General features: G+C 33.8%; 1 protein-coding gene across 1 annotated transcript in view; it reads right to left on the bottom strand.

The window, feature by feature from the left end:
* Positions 1-20,638, bottom strand: part of LOC129222549 (uncharacterized) — a 44,778-nt gene that overhangs the window by 22,781 nt on the left and 1,359 nt on the right. The window contains exons 2-5 of the mRNA XM_054857062.1: positions 17,569-17,702; positions 14,427-14,630; positions 12,504-12,723; positions 11,713-11,947 (exon numbers count right to left, since the gene is read on the bottom strand). Of these exons, the coding sequence (XP_054713037.1) occupies positions 11,713-11,947; positions 12,504-12,723; positions 14,427-14,630; positions 17,569-17,691 (782 nt within the window). The 5' untranslated portion in view covers positions 17,692-17,702. The remainder of the gene's footprint in view (positions 1-11,712; positions 11,948-12,503; positions 12,724-14,426; positions 14,631-17,568; positions 17,703-20,638) is intronic.

Raw genomic sequence — 20,638 nt, 5'->3', positions numbered from 1 at the left:
CCATATTTGCCAATAAACAGTTCCAAAGAAAAAAATCCTAGGGTGAACAGGAATTATGCACAAATTTAACTGGAGAAGAACATTTTCCTCCTTCTAAAACACAAGCCTGCAAATGGTAGGGTCAATTGGGAAAATCTTTTTTTAATCGAAAAGTCTTTTCAGCTACGAATTGGACGTAGTCGCCATTTTTGGTCATTCATAAGATAAAAGTAGACACGATGCTTAAATGCCTAAGTTTCCATAAACAAAGCAAAGTTGGATGTTTTCTTTAACTGCAAACTATTGAAAACAATGCAAAATGTGCTGCAACTTTTTTTTTTTTAAATTTTATTTTAAATATGTAATTTTCTTGAGAAATGAAAAATTTTGTTCTTAAAACTTAATCTTATCCTCATTGCCTTGGACGCAAATGTGCTAAAAACTTTTCAACTGAATTGTAGTTTCATGAAGATTTATTATTTTTAAATTGTTTTCAGCGACAAATTCAAAAAATTATTTCTTAATTTTTGTCGTAGCCGCCATATTTGGGCATTCCCAAGATGGCAGTACACAAGACTTTTTAAGTGCCTAAGTTTCCGAAACTGGCATTGGATATTTACTGCAAGCAAAGTATTGATAAAAACACAAAATGTGCCCTTTTTTTCCGTGTAATTCGTAATTATTTTCTGGAAAAATGCGAAATTTTATCTCCAGGACATTTTTTGAAATTCTCATTGATTTAGACTCTTATGAGCTAAAAACTGGCTATTTTGTATTAATTGTAGTTTTTTAAGGATAAATTATTATTTATAACTACTTTTATGCTACAAATTTAAAAATCTACTCATTGTCTTAAATTTTTTACTTAGTCGCCATATTTGGTCGTTTGCGAGATGGAAGTAGACAAAAACTTACAAGAACATAATTAGATGTTTATCTCAATGTCTATTGAAAGTCTATTGAAAGTAAATGTGCAAAAAAGAAATTTTTTAATTTTAATGCAAGCATCCTTTATATGCAAAAGGAAAAAACAACAAAACTGATTATTGGCATTGGCCTAATGATCGACGGATGTTGACTTTTGTTAGAATGCATTATATGGTACGCCCATTGATGCAACAAGTTAATCATATTTATACTGAGAAATAGCTTTGTACTTTGCTCAATATGTTTTGTGTTACATACTAAAAAGAAAGTAAAAAGAAGAATCGTAAACCAAAAGCGGAGAAAGATTGGTGCCGATTACAGCAAAACGCTAATATGCATGATATGTGGCATCAAAGAAACGTTAAAATAAGTTGAAAGTACTTTGTTTTTAACAAACAGTAAACAAATAAAAACAATTTTAAACAAAATGTTAAAAAAAAAACATTGTGATAGAATTTTTTTTTTTTTTTTAAATCCAGGTTTTTTTTTATTATTTTACAAGTGGAGAAGTTTTAGTCTTACGCATTGCTACTTTGAACGATTTTGACTATTTTGAAAATATTGTTACTTAAGCTTAATTTTGAATGAAACGAGTAACCTGGAATTTTCTAAAAAATAGCTGGAAAACCTGGAAAAGTCAGGGAATTTTTTTTAACCGAAAGTGTATGAACCCTGTACTTTTTTCAAATTCTTTTTCTAAAACAGTTTTATGTTTTGCTTTAAATCTTGTTCTGAAAGTATGAAAATATTATGCAAATTTTGGTTCTTTAAAAAAACACACCAAAATGTATGTTTTTTTTACATAAACCCTCAAAGGTCGTTCCGATCCTATTTGATTCCCAATTAACTCAAACAGCCTTTATTCTGAAAATCGTCAAAATAGGAAGACAAATTAATTAATTTAAAACTTGAACAGGCAACTTGTTTTTAACTGCACAAAGACCCCCCCCCCCCCCCCATTTTACCATTCCTTTGCCATAATCAATGTTCCATGTTGTCTCAAAATCCTGTATTTCATTAAAAATCCTATACATCATTAAAAATAGTACGAAAAAACTATATTTCTATAAACTATATCTTATAAGCATCACTTTCATAATATTTGTTTCAAAAAATACAAATAGATGTCCCCCCCCCCCCCAATTCTCGTACCAAAGCGCTGTTTTCGAAACCCGGTAAAACTGGTGGCCACCAAGTTGTTTGAGTCTAGTGGCCATTGGCCACTTGAAAAATTTCTGAATCTTGAGGTCTAGTCTGTTGAAGTAAACACAGGCAGTTTGTTCTGAGTATTTATTAACGTAATCGATGTGTCTTAGTTCGATTTCTGTAGTTTTCAGCTACAGAAATTGTTTCGTCCCTTAGTATAGTACTCTCGAGCTTCTCAGAATAATGTTAGTTTTCCTTATTTCCTTCTAAAATGTGAGTTGATTGAACAATGGTTAAAGCGAAAACTCTGGATTAACAAACTTGGATAACGTTATACAAGGTAAAAAAATTTATTGTTTTGCATGAATTTGTAAGAATATGGTTTTTTTTATATTAATCTTAAATTAATTAAACTAACCATATTTTACAGCAGCATTCAGTAGGAATGGACAGTATGCAAAATATTTTCTTGAATATATTATCGTAGAACAAACAACAAAATGAAAAATGTTTAACCGAGAAATAATTTACTTTATTCCTTTTATTCTCAGTTGAAAGGTTTCGCCAAATTTGTTTAGGGTTATAGTTTTAGTATTGTGCGAGCAAAGTAACCTTGGCGAGATTTCGCGTTTTTAGTTAAACCATTTTTAATTTTTATCATGAGTGGAATTAAATGGCAGTAAGATTACAGAATTCGATAAGTTAAAAGAAATAATGGTCATTCAACTGAAAAGAAAACTACTACCATTTTTCCGTGAGAATTTTGTTGATGATTTGCATAACATGACATAATTAAATCGTAACTCAGAAATTAGAAACATCGAAACAGAAAAATTTTAAATTAACCGATTCGGGAATTTGAGAGAAATGACTCAGCTACAAATGCAAAACAATAAGCGCTAGCCAAGCAAGGCAAAGAAGTATCATTTTCTTTTGATAATAATTTGTAATGTCATATTAAATTTTCTAGCATTAATTGTTATTCTTGTCAGGCCACAATTATTATTTAGTTTTATCAAGAATTGATAAATATCGAATTCAACATCGAGGAAATGGCTGCTTAGAACTACGAACTACGTAGTTTGCATTAATGACGTTTAGTACTGCTTCTTGAATTCTAATCTCTTTCTACGTGGGCCAAAATATCCTCAGGACTTAGAATATTGATTTAAAAAGGATAAAACAAAAAAATCATGCCTACGAACAAAAATCACAACAATTTTAGCCTTTTCTTCGTTACCACGTGCGTTTGTTTTAGTTTTTTCGTCCGCCATTAGACAGTGACTGCAGTGCCCCCTATAGTTCGTTGGAGTTGCGAATTGCAAAAGCAAAGCAAAGAGTGAAAATTGAAAGTTATTTTAAAAGCCTTGCTTGAATTAATTACAAATATTTTATTTGTTAACAAACATAAGATGGCAGCAGTTAAAAATTTTAAACCATTGCGATATTTCCGATCATTTCCATACAATTAAAATCAGGAGAAATACGCAGACGACAATCTATTACGATTTATCTTTCTTATTGTTGCATTAATAAAGCTACTTTTATTCGCAAAAAAAAAAAAAAAAACACCTCTTATAGCGATTGGCGTCAAAATTGAACCAAAGCCTGTTTACATATGGATTCACATATATTCCAAATTTCAACCAGAACGTAGCATTACTTCTTGAGATAGGGCACTCCCAATGGAAAAAAATAACGGGCGATTGCGCCCCTTTTTAGCTGTTGACACCAAAATAAAATCAGCTCTTATACCCACTAAGGGCTACTTGCCGATATATTTTTCTTTCATTCCGTTCATTATTTCTTGAGATACAGCAGTCACAATTGACGATAAAAAATGTTCTATAGCTCAACCCCCGTTTGAGTTATTGACACCAAAATGAAATCATCACCTGTTCCTGTTAATGGCAACATATGGGCCAAATTTTGTTTGATTCCGCCAGTTACTTCCTGAGGAATAGCAAGCACGCGTAACTCAAAAAACGTCCCATTGCTCCACCCCCCCCCCCCTTGGAGGAATTCGCGCCAAAAACCAATGGGCACAATTTCACATAGGGACACATATGTGTACCAAATTTCGTTCGATTTCATGCTGTAGTTTTTGCTTTAGAGCGGCCAAAAAAAACTGGTCACACACAGACGTGACACACACACACACACACACAGACAGAAATTTTCCAAAAATAGTCGAAATGGACTCAACACACCTCAAAACGTTCGAATCCGTCAAAATTCGAAAATTTGCTCGAATCCAATACTTTCTTCTATATATTAGATATATAAGAAAGTAAAAAGATTCAAAAATAAATAAAATAATTAAATGAATACCGAAAATTAATAAAAAATTATTAAATAAAAACAAAAAACCCGACTGCGTAAAAACCGAAAAAACTAAAAAGAAAAATGTATAAGTCCAGTAGTTTAGAATGTTATTAAGTACTACTGAATAACTACACCGTTGAAATAGTTTTATAACCGTACACAGATAAGACAAATCATAAATTCAAAAGCAGAATAGAAGAATCAACAGTCGGGGCCCATTCCTTTCTGATTCAAGGATCCCCGTAAAATTTGAATGAGCCCCGACTGTTGATTCTTCTATTCTGCTTTTGAATTTATGATTTGTCTTATCTGCGTACGGTTATAAAACTATTTCAACGGTGTAGTTATTCAGTAGTACTTAATAACATTCTAAACTACTGGGCTTATACATTTTTCTTTTTAGTTTTTTCGGTTTTTACGCAGTCGGGGTTTTTCCTTTTTATTTAATATTTTTTTATTTGACACTTTTTAGTTAATTTTCATTGACTTAGCTATCATGATTATGATATGGTACATTTCGCAATCTTGTCATTTCATTGAGAGGGTTTTTTTTTTATATCGTGAGGTCTGTTAAGCAACTTGCGGTGGTCTAAACTACTGATAATTAGTCCCTCTACGGACCTAACTCCTCTTAAAGCAACATGTGCGTAAGCTTCGGCAAAAATGCGCGAACTTAAGTCAATCACAGCACAGCTATATAAACAGCCTGTATAACATGATGACACGAAATCGGAACCCCCCCCCCCCTCGAAAATTCAGTCCCTTGAATTAAGGCAAAAACAAATGCAACATGTTAGAGATGAAAATCGAATTAGTAGACTTTCTTTCTCTTGGGTGCTTATTGCACGGGTTTATTTTGATGAGGACTACAATCTGAGTGTCTTGCCTTCGTTACGCATAATATACTTTTTATTACTGTACAGAATACAAATAAAGAACACATGAAAGAATTTTCATGAGACAGAGGGGAAATTACATCCAGAGCGAGGGTGTCTTGACCCATCGCCTCAAGTGGGAGAAGCAATCGCTTAGATCACTCGGCCACTGAGATCCCAATTAGTAAACTTAGTAAACAAAAAAATTTCAGGGAAAACTACCTGCATTTGCCGCACACTACCTGCGTGCGACACAGTATGCAACACCCAACGTGTGCCGATCCCAAACTGACAAAATATGGCAACTGGTTGTTGATATGGTGAATTTTGATTACTGTCATGTGTTTAGGGACACTCCCAAGGTTAAGACAAATCGATTGAAGTAGGAATTACCAAAATTGGCCAAGGTGTTTAGCTTGCAGAACGCCACATAGGAACAAACATACATACATACATATACTTATAAACACATTACCCTCCTTTGTGTCGCGCACGCACAGTCGGGTAAAAATTCAAGCAGCGAAAACTACCTGTATTTGCAGCACGCAGGTAGCGTGCGACACAGAGTGCGATACCCAGCGTACGCCGATCTCAAACTGACAAAATGGCAACTGGTTTTTGAAATGGTACTTTTGATTCGTAGAACTACATAAAACAGATATGAGTTATAGTCAAAGAACCCAGGGTCGCCAGACCTAAGTTATTTTCTAAGTAACAAAATGTGTAGGACAGAATAGAGTTAGCGTGTACTTTCAACATACACGTGTTTATTAACTTGGTCCGCGGGCCAATTTGCAGGTACTGGGTACTGAATGTACGCAAAAAAGTGCTAAACTAAGTTATTTTCTAAGTCTCAATTTTTATATTATGATACCTATTCCAAGGGAACTATTCCAAGGCATTTTGTAAGCTGCCAGACCAATCGTATGGGCCAAACATCCCGCCAGACACAGTTAAAACAACCTACCAAACTACCAGATATGTCCCGTGGGCACTAATGGCTTCCAGTGGCGCAACCTTACTTGTTTTCTAAGTCTCAATTTTTATATGATGATATTCAGGGAATATTCCAAAGCATTTTGTAAGCTGCCAGACCAATCGTATGGGCCAAACATCCCGCCAGACACAGTTAATACAACCTACCAAACTACCAGATACGTTCCGAGGGCACTAATGGCTTCCAGTGGCGCAACCTTACTTATTTTCTAAGTCTCAATTTTTATATGATGATACTCAGGGAATTATTGCAAAGCATTTTGTAAGCTTCCAGACCAATCGTATGGGTCAAGCATCCCGCCATAGGCACAGTTAAAACAACCTACCAAACTACCAGGCACGTCCCGTGGGCATTAATGGCTGCCAGTGGCGCAACCTTACTTTTTTTCTAAGTCTCAATTTTTATATAATGATACTCAGGGAACTATTCCAAAACATTTTGTAAGCAGCCAGACCAATCGTATGGGCCAAACACCCCGCCAGACACAGTTAAAACGTCGCTCTGAGTACGAGCGCAATGCTATTATTCTTGCGCTTAAGCACTGGAAAATATCGTCTGCTTTCAAAAAGCAATATTGTTAAAGCAGAAAACCTAGTAAAAAAAAGACATGGAATAGGATTTCAGAGAAACCCCGATTTTACGTCCCCCGAATCTACATTTTCTCCACATTTCACGTTTTTTAATCAGGTCCCCCCTTATGCCTGCTAACTTAGACCCGGGTCAAATTTCAGGTACGGGATACTGAATGTAAGCAAAAACAGCGATAACTTGACTTATTTTTTTCACGCGCTCGTACTCACAGCGACATTTCAACTGTATCTGGCAGGATGTTTTGCTCATACATGGTCTGGCTGCTTACAAAATGTTTTGGAATAGTTCCCTGAGTATTGTGCGGCTCTGGCAAGTTGAGCTCCGACTCTGACAATGTTTACCTCTGTTTCGTAAAATAGGGAGGGGTGATTGGCGCTAAGTTGAGTTGAGAAACTTTCTTAGTAGTTTTTTAAAAATATTCCCATTAAAATCCGAGTCAATAACACGTCTATTTTTCACTAAATTCCCCTGAAACCGGTAAATATAGTCAAGGTCATAGCTTAACTAGCCAGAGCTGCACAATATCATAATATAAAAATTGAGACCTAAAAATAAGTAAGGTTATGTCACTTGCGGCCATTAGTGCCCACGGAAGTGTCTGGTAGTTTGGAAGGTTGCTTTAACTGTGTCTGGCGGTATGTTTGACCCATGCGATTGGTCTGGCAGCTTACAAAACGCTTTGGAATAGTTCGATGCGTATTATTATATAAAAATTGAGACTTAGAAAATAGGTAAGGTTGCGCCACTGGTAGCCATTAGTGCCCACGGGACGTATCTGGTAGTTTGGTAGGTTGATTTAACTGTGTCTGGCGGGATGTTTGGTCCATGCGATTGGTTTGGCAGCTTACAAAATGCCTTGGAATAGTTCCCTGGGTATCACAATATAAAAATTGAGACTTAGAAAATAACTTAGTTTAGCACTGTTTTTGCGTACATTCAGTACCCAGTACCTGCAAATTGGCCCGCGGAAAAAGTTAATAAACACGCGTATGTTGAAAGTACATGCTAACTCTATTCTGTTCTACACATTTTGTTACTTAGAAAATAAGTTAGGTCTGGTCAGGTCTGGCGGCCCTGGGCTCTCCGTCTATTATGAATGTATTGTGTGATGTTCATACAATTAAAAATTTTGTAGGGTAGACCGGGGCACATTTACAAGGATTTTTTTTCAATGAAATTTCTAAATTTTATGTTTTAACTTAGGAAATTTTAGACTATGCGGTTTTATAAAGCAGTAATGGAGTCAAAATTGGTATATTCAGTTGTTGCTCACAGTTTTTGTTTTTATCCATTAATAAATTTATTTTTCAGTCCAAGTCAGTTGCGTAAACTTGCCCTAGACACGGTGCACGTTTACTCATATTTATTTTGACACCTAACGTGGTTCTGTTAGTGTTTTGAACATAATGTCTTACCATCGTTAAAATAAAGCAAATTTATTACAGACTGAATAGAATATATAAAGTAAAAGAAGAACGGGCATGAAGACAGTACTACATGATTGTAAGCTATAAGATACGAATTTGTAACTCAATTAAAAATTAAATGGTGATTTTCAAAACTAAATAGCCTGAAAATACTAAAAAGTGTTAAGACAGTTTAGAGCAAAAAAAAAAAAAATATCAGGGCACGTTTAAGAAGTAAGACACAGTAAGAACGTGCATTTAAAGATGTTCAGACGTCAACGCGTAAACTTGCCCCGTGCCCGTAGCCGAGTTTGGATTTATTTTTACCGTGCAAAAAAATTCAATAACATTTCAGTTCATACAAATACAATTCTCAAAAAAGGATGAAATTCTGCTAATTTTTATATATTTGTTCTTTCTTAACGAAGTATTATTTGTTCACAAGAAGCTTCTAAACGTTCAACTCAAAACTTATTTGACTTGGTAGAAAACAGATTATTCTTTCTGTCTGCTAGACCGAAGCTCGACTGATGCTCAAAAACTTCTGAGGATATTTGCTAGGGAGCAGCATCAATCTGTTATGACTGTTGTCTCTCCAGTTATAATTCGTTTTGAAAAAAAGGGCACTGCGTAAACGTGCCCCATGCGTAAACGTGCCCGATCTACTCTATCTACATATATATCCGTGGTGTCCAATCTTTCTTTATCCGAAGACTGCATCTAAAAGTAAAATTAATCTCGCTGGCCAGAGCAAGAATAAAATTAAAATTTATTTCAATATTTTTTTAAAAGATAATAACATGGGAAAGCGTTTGAAAGGAAAGAAAATTACAAACCAGGAATTGTTGTTGTCATTATTACATACTTATTTTATTAATGCGAAATTTCCATCTGTCTTTTAGAAACAAGTTTCTAATAATATACTTGGCTTCAAATTTGAAACAATTATTCGCAATACCAAATAATAACTGTCGATTGTTTTAAAAGATTCTAGAATAAATTTTTCGATTGGAGAGCAGGATTACTTACATTAAATATAACAACGGTTACATTAAATATAACAACGGGTTGTTGGTTACATTAAACATAACAACGGGTCACATGGATAGGCTACGCGGGAAACATTTGGCCCGCGGGCCGTAAGTTGAGCACCACTAGTAGTATTAAAGTATATTTGTATTCTTTACAAACTTAAATCCATTTTAAGTGACACAAACCACAGAAAAGGTCCACCCCCTCCCCCTATAGTGACCCTATTGCTTCCGGTTTTTATCTGAAACGTGATATACTATTAAAAAGAGGTTTCAATTGAATTTGATAATCAGAGAATATTTTGACAACGAAAGCATTCGCTTTTATGCATTAGGTTAATATCTTGGCACAACGGGGTTGTTTCCTTCAGTCAAAAGTAGTACTTTTAGTCACTGAAATTGATACAATAAGTAAAAAAAATAACATGAACCCAGAAAATTATTTCGTTTTCCCAACCGTGATTTTTTAATTATTTTTTTAAAATATCCGATTTTTCAAACAGGGCGTGGTCTAGATGACGTCACAAATGATGCTTTTTGGCGCATCTTTGTACCGTGTTTCCACGTTATGATAATCAAAAAGCGAATTAAAATTACGCTCTACGCTTGCTATCAACCATATCGTTGCCAATACACGTCAGTAAAGATGAGAATTAAATATTTTGCTCTGTGAATGGCAATACAGAATGGCATTTCATCATTTGTGATGTCATCGGTAAGAAATGTAAACAATGAAAGACCACCGATTTAAGTAATTTTTTTAAAAATATTAAACTTAAACAAATTATTTAACAAGAAGTTCCGTCTAGAACTAGACGAGCCTACTTTTCCGTATACCCATACTACTTTCTAGTACCTGATCAATATTCTCAAAAATAGCTAAAATCGCAAATTTTTTCAAACATATTTTTTTTAATATTTTAAGCTGATTTCTAGAAATAAAATATTCCTTACTTTTCTTCAAAAAAACGAACAAATAAAATAGCAGCACCTTTTAAACAAAGCAGCTAATACACTTCCTTCCATTAAAAAATTTTTTTAACAGCTTTCAAAACGAAAAAATAATAATATTAAGTTCATTGAAATAAATACATCATAAAAAAAAAATCGTTTCTTTTTCCCCTGTTGCCAAAAATAATTTTTTAAACGAATTAATGCACTTACCAAAATAAAAAAAAAAAACAATAAAATGTCAACTTAAAGAAACAATTTTCATTGTCAAAAAAAAAAAAAATCGTCTGCGCATATTTTTTGAGTTTATTTACCGAAAACTAAATACCTAAATTAAAACTTTAGCGTGAAAATAAAAACAAATCATATCAACAATAATTATTTCACAGTTAAAACCACAGCAGCGGAGTCGGAGTCGGAGTCAATCTCATTTTGGGATAAAAGAGTCGGAGTCGAATATCCAAGAATCGGAGTCAGTCATTTGTCCTCCGTGTATAAATGTTTGCCAAAGCTACGAAGTCAGAGTCGAAGTCGGGGAGTCGGAGTCCGATTAATTGTCGGGAACAGGAGTCAGAGTCGGTGTCAGGTGCCCCTAAATTCTCGGAGTCGGAGTCGGGAGTAGATCGTCAAGAGCTATTTCCAACAAAGTTTGTTTGAAGTAAATCCGCCTTTAAGTTCGGAATCTATACTGACTTTCAGTTTCCCCTTAGGCGCTAATGTTAAGGGATTTGAACTGTTCAAAATTGAACGAAAACTTGTTCAAATCAAAAAGATATTTTCGATACATGTTTTTTATCAAAAGTTTTTCCCTACAAAGTTTGTTTGAAGCCACTTCGCTTCTAAGTTCAAGATTTATTTTTGATTTGAATTTCCCCGTAGGCGCTAATGTTAAGTTTTTTTGAACTGTTCAAAATTGAACGAAAAATTGTTCAAATCAAAAAATGAATTATGGGAATGAGATGTCCTCGCCGAGATCTTTCTAACAAAAAAAAATTTGTTCGAATCGGACTATTCATTCAAAAGTTATTAGGGGGGGACAGACAGACAGACCGACAGACAGACAGACAGACCGACAGACAGACAGACCGACAGACAGACAGACCGACAGACAGACAGACCGACAGACATTTTTCCCCATCTCAATACCCTACTTTCCAATTTTTAATTTTTCAATATTTATCTAACTATTTTATTTATTTTTGACTTTTTTTTGTTTTTCGGGATATTTTTAAGATGTATTAAGCCTTCTTTCATGCTTTTTTCTTCTTTCTCTGATTTTTACTGGGAAAGTAGGCTAAAAAATGGTTAAATCCTATGTTTTCAAGCATGTTCTTTCAGAAAAAATACTTTTAAGATATTGGAAACGACCCCATCGTATTATCGGCTACTTATTAACATCATTTACATCTAACATCTGCAATTAAACGAAACATCAAAATATTAGAAATGGAATTACTCTTAAACTTTTTACTAAAATTATATACCTATTGGGTAAGTAATTTGGAAAATCTTTTTTCAAAGAGGCAATGGGATAGAGTTCTGCTTTGAGGGCCTTTCCTTTACCATTTCCAATCTTCTGGATTTCGTTCGGGTAGTTCTCAACCAGCTTCATAAGAGCTTCCACAGTCTGAGGCGGACTTGCAGGTTTCTGAGTCGCCATTACTTTAATCTCTTCCTTGTACATTCCTGCCAAATCCCTTCTCAATTTGTCGAAGCTTCCTTTAGAAAAGAAATGAAGTACCAATAATTTGCTTACTAGTATGACTCGTCTAAATGTTTTTATGCACACAAAAAAATAAATACATAAGTATGTAAGTGAGAAAACTTTTTTTATGGATTTGATGAGGCATTTTAATTTGTGACATTTGGAATTAGTTTTATTCCGTTTTCATTCTAAGATTTCTAGACGAAAACCCTAAATATAGTGCAAGCTACTATTCGCGAAAAGAGAGAGAGTTACCAAATAAATATCAGTCACATTTCTAAAGTACACAAGTTGAAGAATATTTCATAGGTTTTTTCAAAATACCAATGTAGGTTGTAGTAAAAAAAGAGACAAAGCGCTACAAGACTGCAAGTGGGTGACGTCGATGGAAAACAATTAAGTCACGTGAGCAGAGCCTGAAGAAACAATGTCTGAATAAAGAATTTCTGATTCATTGGAGATATTGATGCAGTTAACAGTAGCGTCTGTACATAAAAACTTCTCAGGTTAAACCAAAGAGAGAAACGAAAGAAAACCTAAAATTTCGAGACATAATTTTAAAAATTTTACCATTGGCATTAAGGTCGAAAGTTCCTGTAAGTTGTAGATTAGTCGCAACTGCCGCTTTGATTTTTTCCCTCTCTTCTCTATTATTGGCTTTCAATCGCAAGGAAGCTATCAGTTCACCACCATACGTAATGCTTCTAACGAAATGCGTGCCCACTTTGTCTGGTGCTTTGTCCATCCAACCAGTATTTGGCTTTAAATGAGAAGGAATTGTTTCTGTTACCTGCAGCAAGCGGAAATGGGCATTAGTAATTACTGGTAGCATATGACACATGAAATACACAATAAACACTTATACGTGTACAGAAAAGGCCGAGAGGACCTAGTGGTTACTGTAGCGAATTCGTGATCGGAGGATCCCGAGTTCAATCCTCGAGATTATAAAGACTCATCAAGTATATAAGTTCTTGTTAAATTTGTGGGTCTAAAGCCCTGTGATTGGTCACTCAGCAGTTCATCATCAAAGGCACTCCAATTAGAGATTACGGGAAGTCACCGTGAACTTCCAAAAAATTTTATATTCGACAAATTTTCTTTGACAGTTCGACAAAATTAATATCATTCCCAAAATTTGGAGTTCTTTTTGGCAAAACTATCATCATTCGGCGGAATTTGAAGTTCCATTCGGGAAAAATTGGAGTTTTACTCTGCAAAATTTGGTGTTCCATTTGGCAAAATTATCATCATTCGACGAAATTTGGAGTTCTTAAGGCAAAATTATCATCATTCGGCAAAATTTGGAGCTCCATTCGGAAAATGAAGAATTTCAGCCCTCCCAAAAAATTTCAGCTCGGGGCGTTCCTGATAACTACATGAGGTTGGAGAAATTTCCTCCCCTTCAGACTCGTGCTTAAATCGGGGAAGTGGGGATGACCAGGGACAACCTCTCTTTACAGTTGAGCCAGTTGTTGTTGTTCTTTGTTAGGAGAAATTTTGGTCACCTACTTGCTGCTCCTTCACTATAAACACTAATTTCATGACGTAGAAAGGTAAATGTTGAAAAGGTAAAGTGTCATAGAAGTTGAAAATACACTCATTGGGGGAAAAAATATCTTGATTATCAAACTAGCAGAGCATTAGGATTAAACTTTTAGCACTCTTTTCCTGTATAATCATATCATTTTCAGTCAGATATGAAATGCAGTTATCTGCAATAGGCTTTCATATATTGAATGATTTTTGAGGTAAAGTTTTGAAATTTTACTCACGGGTAAATGCTGTAAAGGACAAATGTATCCGTATTTGAAAATACATTCACGGAAAAAGAATGAAAAAATGGTACTGATTATTACATCAGCAATGATAGTGAAGAAAGGGTACTTGTTCCTTGTATGATAATCACACCATTTTCAATTCGCTTTAAAATAAATTTTCCGGCAGAGACAGCTATGTATTTTAGGATCTGTCTACAAAGAACGTCACTTGAACGTCACGAACACCACTCACAGGGAGAGGAGTTCGTGAAAAGTGGCAGTTTAAGACTAGGGAGGGAAGGAGAAGCGAGAACAGTAACATTGAGGTTTTTTTTTTCCATTAGAATTTATGAAAAATCGCATGCCATGTGACAAAGGGGGAGAGGATAAGGTGAAGTGTAATACTTTGTCACCAAGAGGAGATGGGAGTCAAAAATGCTGAAAAGAAGTATGACATCATTTATATATTGACAGCCTCTTATTATTGTTGAGATGAATTTTGCTAGTGCATAAATATATACATTTATAGTTTATGACAAGTTTCTTTTAACGTACTTTTGATTACATACAGTACCTTTTCCATAAACATATTTGGTGCAATTTCAACTGTAGTATATTAGATTTTCGTGTAAAAGAAATCACGGCATCGAAGAATTAGTTAGTTTTAGAATGAAAAAAATCGCGAAACAAATTCCTTTTACTTTTATCACTAAAGTTAAAATATAAACCTTACCGTCTCATGCTGAACTCGGATGAGAAGTTCAACAAATTTCTGTCTGTTTGCTGTTTCTGCAAGATAAGTACCAGGAACTTCGAGCTTGATTTCTCCCTTTTTTATGCGCAAAGAAAGGGCCCCACTTACATCTAAAAACTCTCTTGCTTCATTTGATGTTTCAACTAATTTGTATTGGGATCGGGTGAAACTTCTGTTAATAGACTAGAAAAGAAATATATTAATTTATTTTCCACTGACCATTTTTATACAAGTTGCAAAGAAAAAAAAAAGTCTATGAATTTACTTTCTAACGTTTTTGTGAAAACAAACTAGTATTGAAACTTAAAAATTTCGTTTTTTTTTTCTAGCCATCATGATTGAATATTTGTTTGTTTTAAAACTTGTTTGAAAGAATGTTTGCACTGCTAGTTTTCTACCATTCATACTCGCCCAAAATTAGAATCTGAACGCTAATTTGCTTATTGTTAAACGGTAAACCTTCATCTCTGTGTATTATCTAGTTTCTAGAACCTTACCCAAGTTTTAACCTCTGTTAAAAGTTGGTATATTAGATTGTTGGTCTATCAGGTTATGCTGTTTGTTTATTAGGTTATAACCTAATGACCGACTTTCTTGTGTCCTTAGTCCTTTTATGCTTGACAAGACAATACAAACACGATGTGACTTGCTTCAGAATAGCCGCAGGATAACCTATAATTTAATCGGATTCCGCATAACTTTGGGACCTGTTCGAAATAAATGCTACACTGTTAAAAATTCAGGAAGATTTTCTGGTAATTGTTACTGTAAAATTGCATCGCCGACGCATCGCTGATTTTTACGGTAATTTATACCGGAGAAATAAGCGATCCCAGCGCCAACTGGTTGCTGTGGCCTACCGAGGAAACCGTAAAATTTTACAGTATCATTTGATTTTTACGGTAATAGTTACTGGCAACATGGATGCCAGTAACAATTACCGTAAATTTTCCGGAAAATTTTTAACAGTGTATACCAATCAGTATATTGCCCGTGCTGCTAACTAGCGCTCATGGGAAAATTTTGCACGTACCAATCTGCTAATCTCTCGGTGTACCTTGTAATCAACGTGTCAGTGCTTTGTCACCGACAAAAAAAAAAAAAAAAGTCGGGTTATTTCCAGCAGTATTCCAGAATTTAATGGGTTTCCACCTTTTTTCTCCAAAAAACAAGTTTCTTTTTGGAAAGTTTTTCAGTTCTGTGACAGCACATTTTGCTTCTTCTCTTTTTTTTTTTTTTTTTAATCAACAACTCACCTCTTCGCTTTGATGCTTGTTTTAGGATTACCAAACTGGAATAACCAAAACAGAGAGCTGACCGCAAAATACAGTTGCCGCTCGATTTATGGTCCGACTAAGACTTTTGAGACACTAGGAACGAACTTTATTTCGTACCAAACCCCCTCCCCCTCCCACTAAAACTAGTGAAGTGATAAAATATTTTGGTTTTGGAATTCGCAAAAATGGTTAACATTTTAGGGGGGGGGAATTATATTTAATATTTACATCTTTCTGTAATGCCATATAAAATTACTCCAATTTTAAAAACTTTACCAATAGATTTGGCGCTCCCCTCGTTTTGGTACCCTGGCCTGTGTCCCATGGGCCTTAATCTGACCCTGGCTCGATTGCACGAACCTCTACTTTACGAACACTCACGAATTTTTAACAGTTTACCAGTCCCAAAAGTCCATCTATTGAAATAATGCTATTCGATCTCATGAACTCTCGATTTTGCGAACACTTTCTCATGGTTCCAACAGTTCGTACTTCATAAAGGAGATAATAAGTATATCTTCACATTGTGGTAGCTAAAAATATTTCAGAATTCCAGCGAGAGGTCCCGCAAACATATTATGTGTAATACATATTGAAAAATAAAGGTAAAAGCTTAGAATAGTACAATGCGACCAGTGAATGAACAGTTTGTAATTTGTATCCAAAAGCAAGCTTTCAAAAGTTTATTTCTTAGAAGAGTTGGGAAAAGTAGCTTCCATTGTACAATTACAAAAAGGAAAATAACCAGAAAATGATTTGTTTGTACCCTAGATAGACGTAATCGTTAACTGGATTGCTGCACTTTTTCATTTTAATACTCCCCCCTCCCAAAAAAAACTTAAATCATTAAAATTCTCATACTTTTTTTATTAATAATGACAGATATCAATAAAAATACTTTTAATCCTTTGTACAAAATACTAGTGCTAATAATTTTATAGATTTCTAAAATTGGAATTCTGCTCAAGTCTTCATTCATTGCTCAAGCTACTCTAAAAAGCTACGATTTGCCTGAATGGAGACTTTCACTCCTGTAAAAAATGTTTTTAGCAGCCAGTGTGAAGATATATTTAGCTTCTTTATTAGGTTTTCGTCTTCAGCTCTGCTACAGCCTTCAAGATTGGTAGAGCCTTAAGCGAAGGCGAACTGATGCAGTCTTTGTCAGTGCACCGTTGCAAGAATTGCATGCAAATAAGCTGCTCGGCATTTGCTTTTAATTCTGCTTTAGCTTCGGCTTTTTTCTTAAGCTGCTTTATGAGTTTTCCTGGTAAATCAAGAAAGTGTCAGGTTATTACAATAACAATTTTTAAGTTTTCTTATAAGGTTCCTCATTTATTCCAGAAAAGGGACTGGCTTTTATTAGGAAGGTTTCTGTATTTTCCAGAAAGATTTCAGGTTAATTTTTGGGAGGTTGCTCACTTTTAGCGGGAAACTTTCCTCTGTTATTTGCCAGATAGGATACTGGTAGACTATATGATACTGTAACACTCTTTTGAACATCCTGTATGTTTATGCATTTAGTGATTATTTTTTAATACGAGCAGTTGTTTAACTTTTTCACTTCTTTTTAAGTGTTTAATCATGGATTTTTACGAGCAGTGGCTTATATGAGAATTCGCTCGACTTTTTTTTATTTTTGTAACTACCTAGACTATTTGGTATACTTCAACAGTTAGAGCACGATAATCCGTAAAGTAAGAATCGCAGTTGCGGTCAAACAACTGAAGTTAACCAGCTAAAAAAAACTTTATTTTTTAAAATTTCTACTAGTTCAAGAAATGAAATTTAAACGTTTGATTTCACTGATTATAAAATAAGTCAGAGAAGTATTTAGCCGAACTTACTTGAATGTTTCCTTGTAATGTACTTTCACTGTAAACATCTACGTTGCCTTTCTGATATTTGATGAGATTGAATGTGCTGCCCAAGTACATAGCAGCCAGAACTGGAATTATTGTGGCAGTCATTGCTAAGTAATCTGAAAGTGAAACAAATGTGTGTATGGTTTTTTTCTTTCTTTTTTAAAGAAGGGAGAGCAAGCTTTCTTTGATATGAAATTCTTTGATTGAAATATAGGCTGCACGCTGCACAGGTCGTGTGAAACCTAGAACTCCTATACACAGGGGTGCTCATCCCCCCCCCCAATTCAGTGGCGCAAATTCCCTCCTAAAGTTTTTTCAACCCTCTTTCCCTTTTTTATTTTTTATTTTTTTAGTTAATTTTTTAAACTTTGTTAATTTTTTTAATATTTTTTTATGAATTATTATTTTAATTTTTTTTATAAATTATTTTTTTAAAAATTTGTTAATTTATTTTTTTTTTTAAATTTGTTTATAAACTTTTATTTATATTATTTTAAAAGAAAAGTTGTATGCCTCGCCAAAAACATATACACAGTACACACACAAACTAAATAAATGAATAAATTAAAATATAAACAGAATAAAATAAAATTTATAAAAAAATTAAAAATAAATCAATACATAAATTTAAATATATTAATAAATAAATTTAAATAAATAACTTTTAAAATCCCGCCCAAAAATTTTGATAGCGCAATTTGCACCATAATCCCCCCGCCCCCTGTGGGCACCCCTGGCCTATACAGACCGCATGACCGTATCATGCCATTTTTTCCTTTTTTTTTTGCTTGGACACGACCATAACCAGAATTCCTTTTCTCTCTCTTTCTCTCTTTTTCTTGAGATAGAAAATGTCTAATTTACTCATTTTCTTAAAAGTTAGGAAAAGGTGTGCAGAGAGTTTAAATTTTCCTTATACTTGCACAGTTTTGAAATAGTGTGCTCCAATAATAACAACAACAATTACATAATTTTAATGAAGTATGAATTGCTAAAATTCTCACCATTATATGTCTTTCTCGAGAAAAAGCTGAACTCATTCAATAATACCATGCTTTTCCTTTTCTTTCCCTTATATAGAAGCGTTTACTTAGGGAACTTGGATAATCGAACATCGAAAAAGTTTAAATAAGAATTTAAAAATATGTACATTAAAAAATGTGTTTTTCAAGCAGAAAATAACAACAGTTCCTTTTTTAAAAAAGAGTAGAAATTCATGATTTAGAGTACATTAAATCTGGGTCTCTTTCGACGCTTGATAACCTCTGCTGCTACAGGCTCTTACGCAGAGTTCAAATTTAGCTTTATGCTTCCATTGACAGGCCTGAAATCTGTACCTTCAATTGCTTTATCCACGATTGCTATTAAAATAGTTTTATGAAATGGGTAAAAATTATGTTTTTTATTAGAAAGGAAGAAAAAATTCCTTATAGAAAATAAGAATTCACTGATATTTTTTTTGCAAAGATTCTAAAAATCGATGAAGCGTAAATTTTTCCTGCCTCTGAATCTTTGCAGTTCTAGACAGTTCTATGTCTATTTAAAAATTTGGCTCTATCTTTATACTAGCAGAGGGGAATTTAAATTAGACCTAACATATTGTGTAGCCGTAAATTCCTTTCACCTCTGTTCCAAAACTAAAAGTTTTACAGGTTTTTAGAAACTCTGAGGGTCATAAGCTTATTTTTGCCCATAGTTAGTAATGTATATCATATTATGTTGTAGAGTGTTTAGGAAATTAAAAATGCATTTATGTGTTAAATTTGAGATATAAAATTTTAAAAATGAAATAAAATCTATACTAGTATATTTAAACTTAAAATAAAAATGTGTGAGTATCTCGAGAAAAAAAAAAGAAAAAAAAAACATGAAATGAAAGCATTCATTAAGTTTTTAAAAGATTTCATTCAGAAAGCCTAGATGCGACATTTCATTAGACAAAAATAAATCAGAACATTTTTTTCAATTAAACCTCTTTATTTTTTCTGGAGCGGGCTCCCTCTTGAGTCGCCCGCCGGTGTTGCAGGGGTGCTATTTATCCACTGACTGAATCGCGTTCTAAGTAGAAGAAAACTATCTGAGCGTTTAATCACACTTATGAAGCGGCAAAAAAATAAATAAATAAATAAATAAAATAATAATACTAATAATATTAATCTTAATATATAAAAAATCAATGTCCTGAGATAACATATATATATATATATATATATATATATATATATATATATATATATATATATATCAACGCACAGTCAATATCGCTGAAGCCTCGGACTTGAAATTTGGCAGGCATGTCCACATGATTACGAAAGTAACCACTAAGAAAGGATTTTTCGAAATATCAATTAGTTCAGGAGAAATTAATTAAAACCCCTTAATTTCTGTGAAATTAAAACCTGTCATTGAAATTTAAATCCCTTATTTTTGGAGGCTTTCCTCCATTCAAATCATTATTCAGTACTTCTTCTCAACTTTTGCTCGATAGCGAATTTTAAATTTGATATTGTTTTTGTTTCTCACGTGATTCTCGAGGCTTTTCTCAAGTCAAATAATAATGTTTCTGTCTTTTGCTTTCATTTTTTTAAAACTAGAAACGAAGTTTTTAAGAACATTATCACAGGTGGGCTATCCTTTTGAATTTATAAGAGTGCAGTTTCCTGTAAAAGTTTGCTTTGCAATAACCGTTAATAAGTCACAAGGACAGACATTAAAAGTAGCAGGGATTGGTTTAAGAGAGGACTTTTTTCACACGACCAATTTTATGTAGCTTGCTCGAAAGTCAGTTCATCAAGCAGCTTAATAATTTTAGCACCAGAAAAAAAAAAAACTAAATATTTTGTATACAAATAAATTCTTGCTTAAACATAGGTATAACAATAAAACGTGGATGACCTGTGTTTGCAAAGATAATCAATACTTTAAAAGGATCTTTAATAATAGTTAAAGATCGGTTAAGGACAAGGGCATATATATATAAGGAGTCCAGGGACCCCGTGATCCTCCCAAAATTAGAAAAATTTATAGGAAATAAGTAATTATTATAGAGGAT

The sequence above is a fragment of the Uloborus diversus genome, chromosome 5, assembly GCF_026930045.1.
Source record: "Uloborus diversus isolate 005 chromosome 5, Udiv.v.3.1, whole genome shotgun sequence".
Classification (NCBI taxonomy): domain Eukaryota; kingdom Metazoa; phylum Arthropoda; class Arachnida; order Araneae; family Uloboridae; genus Uloborus; species Uloborus diversus.
This window is presented reverse-complemented; position numbering and strand designations above follow the sequence as displayed.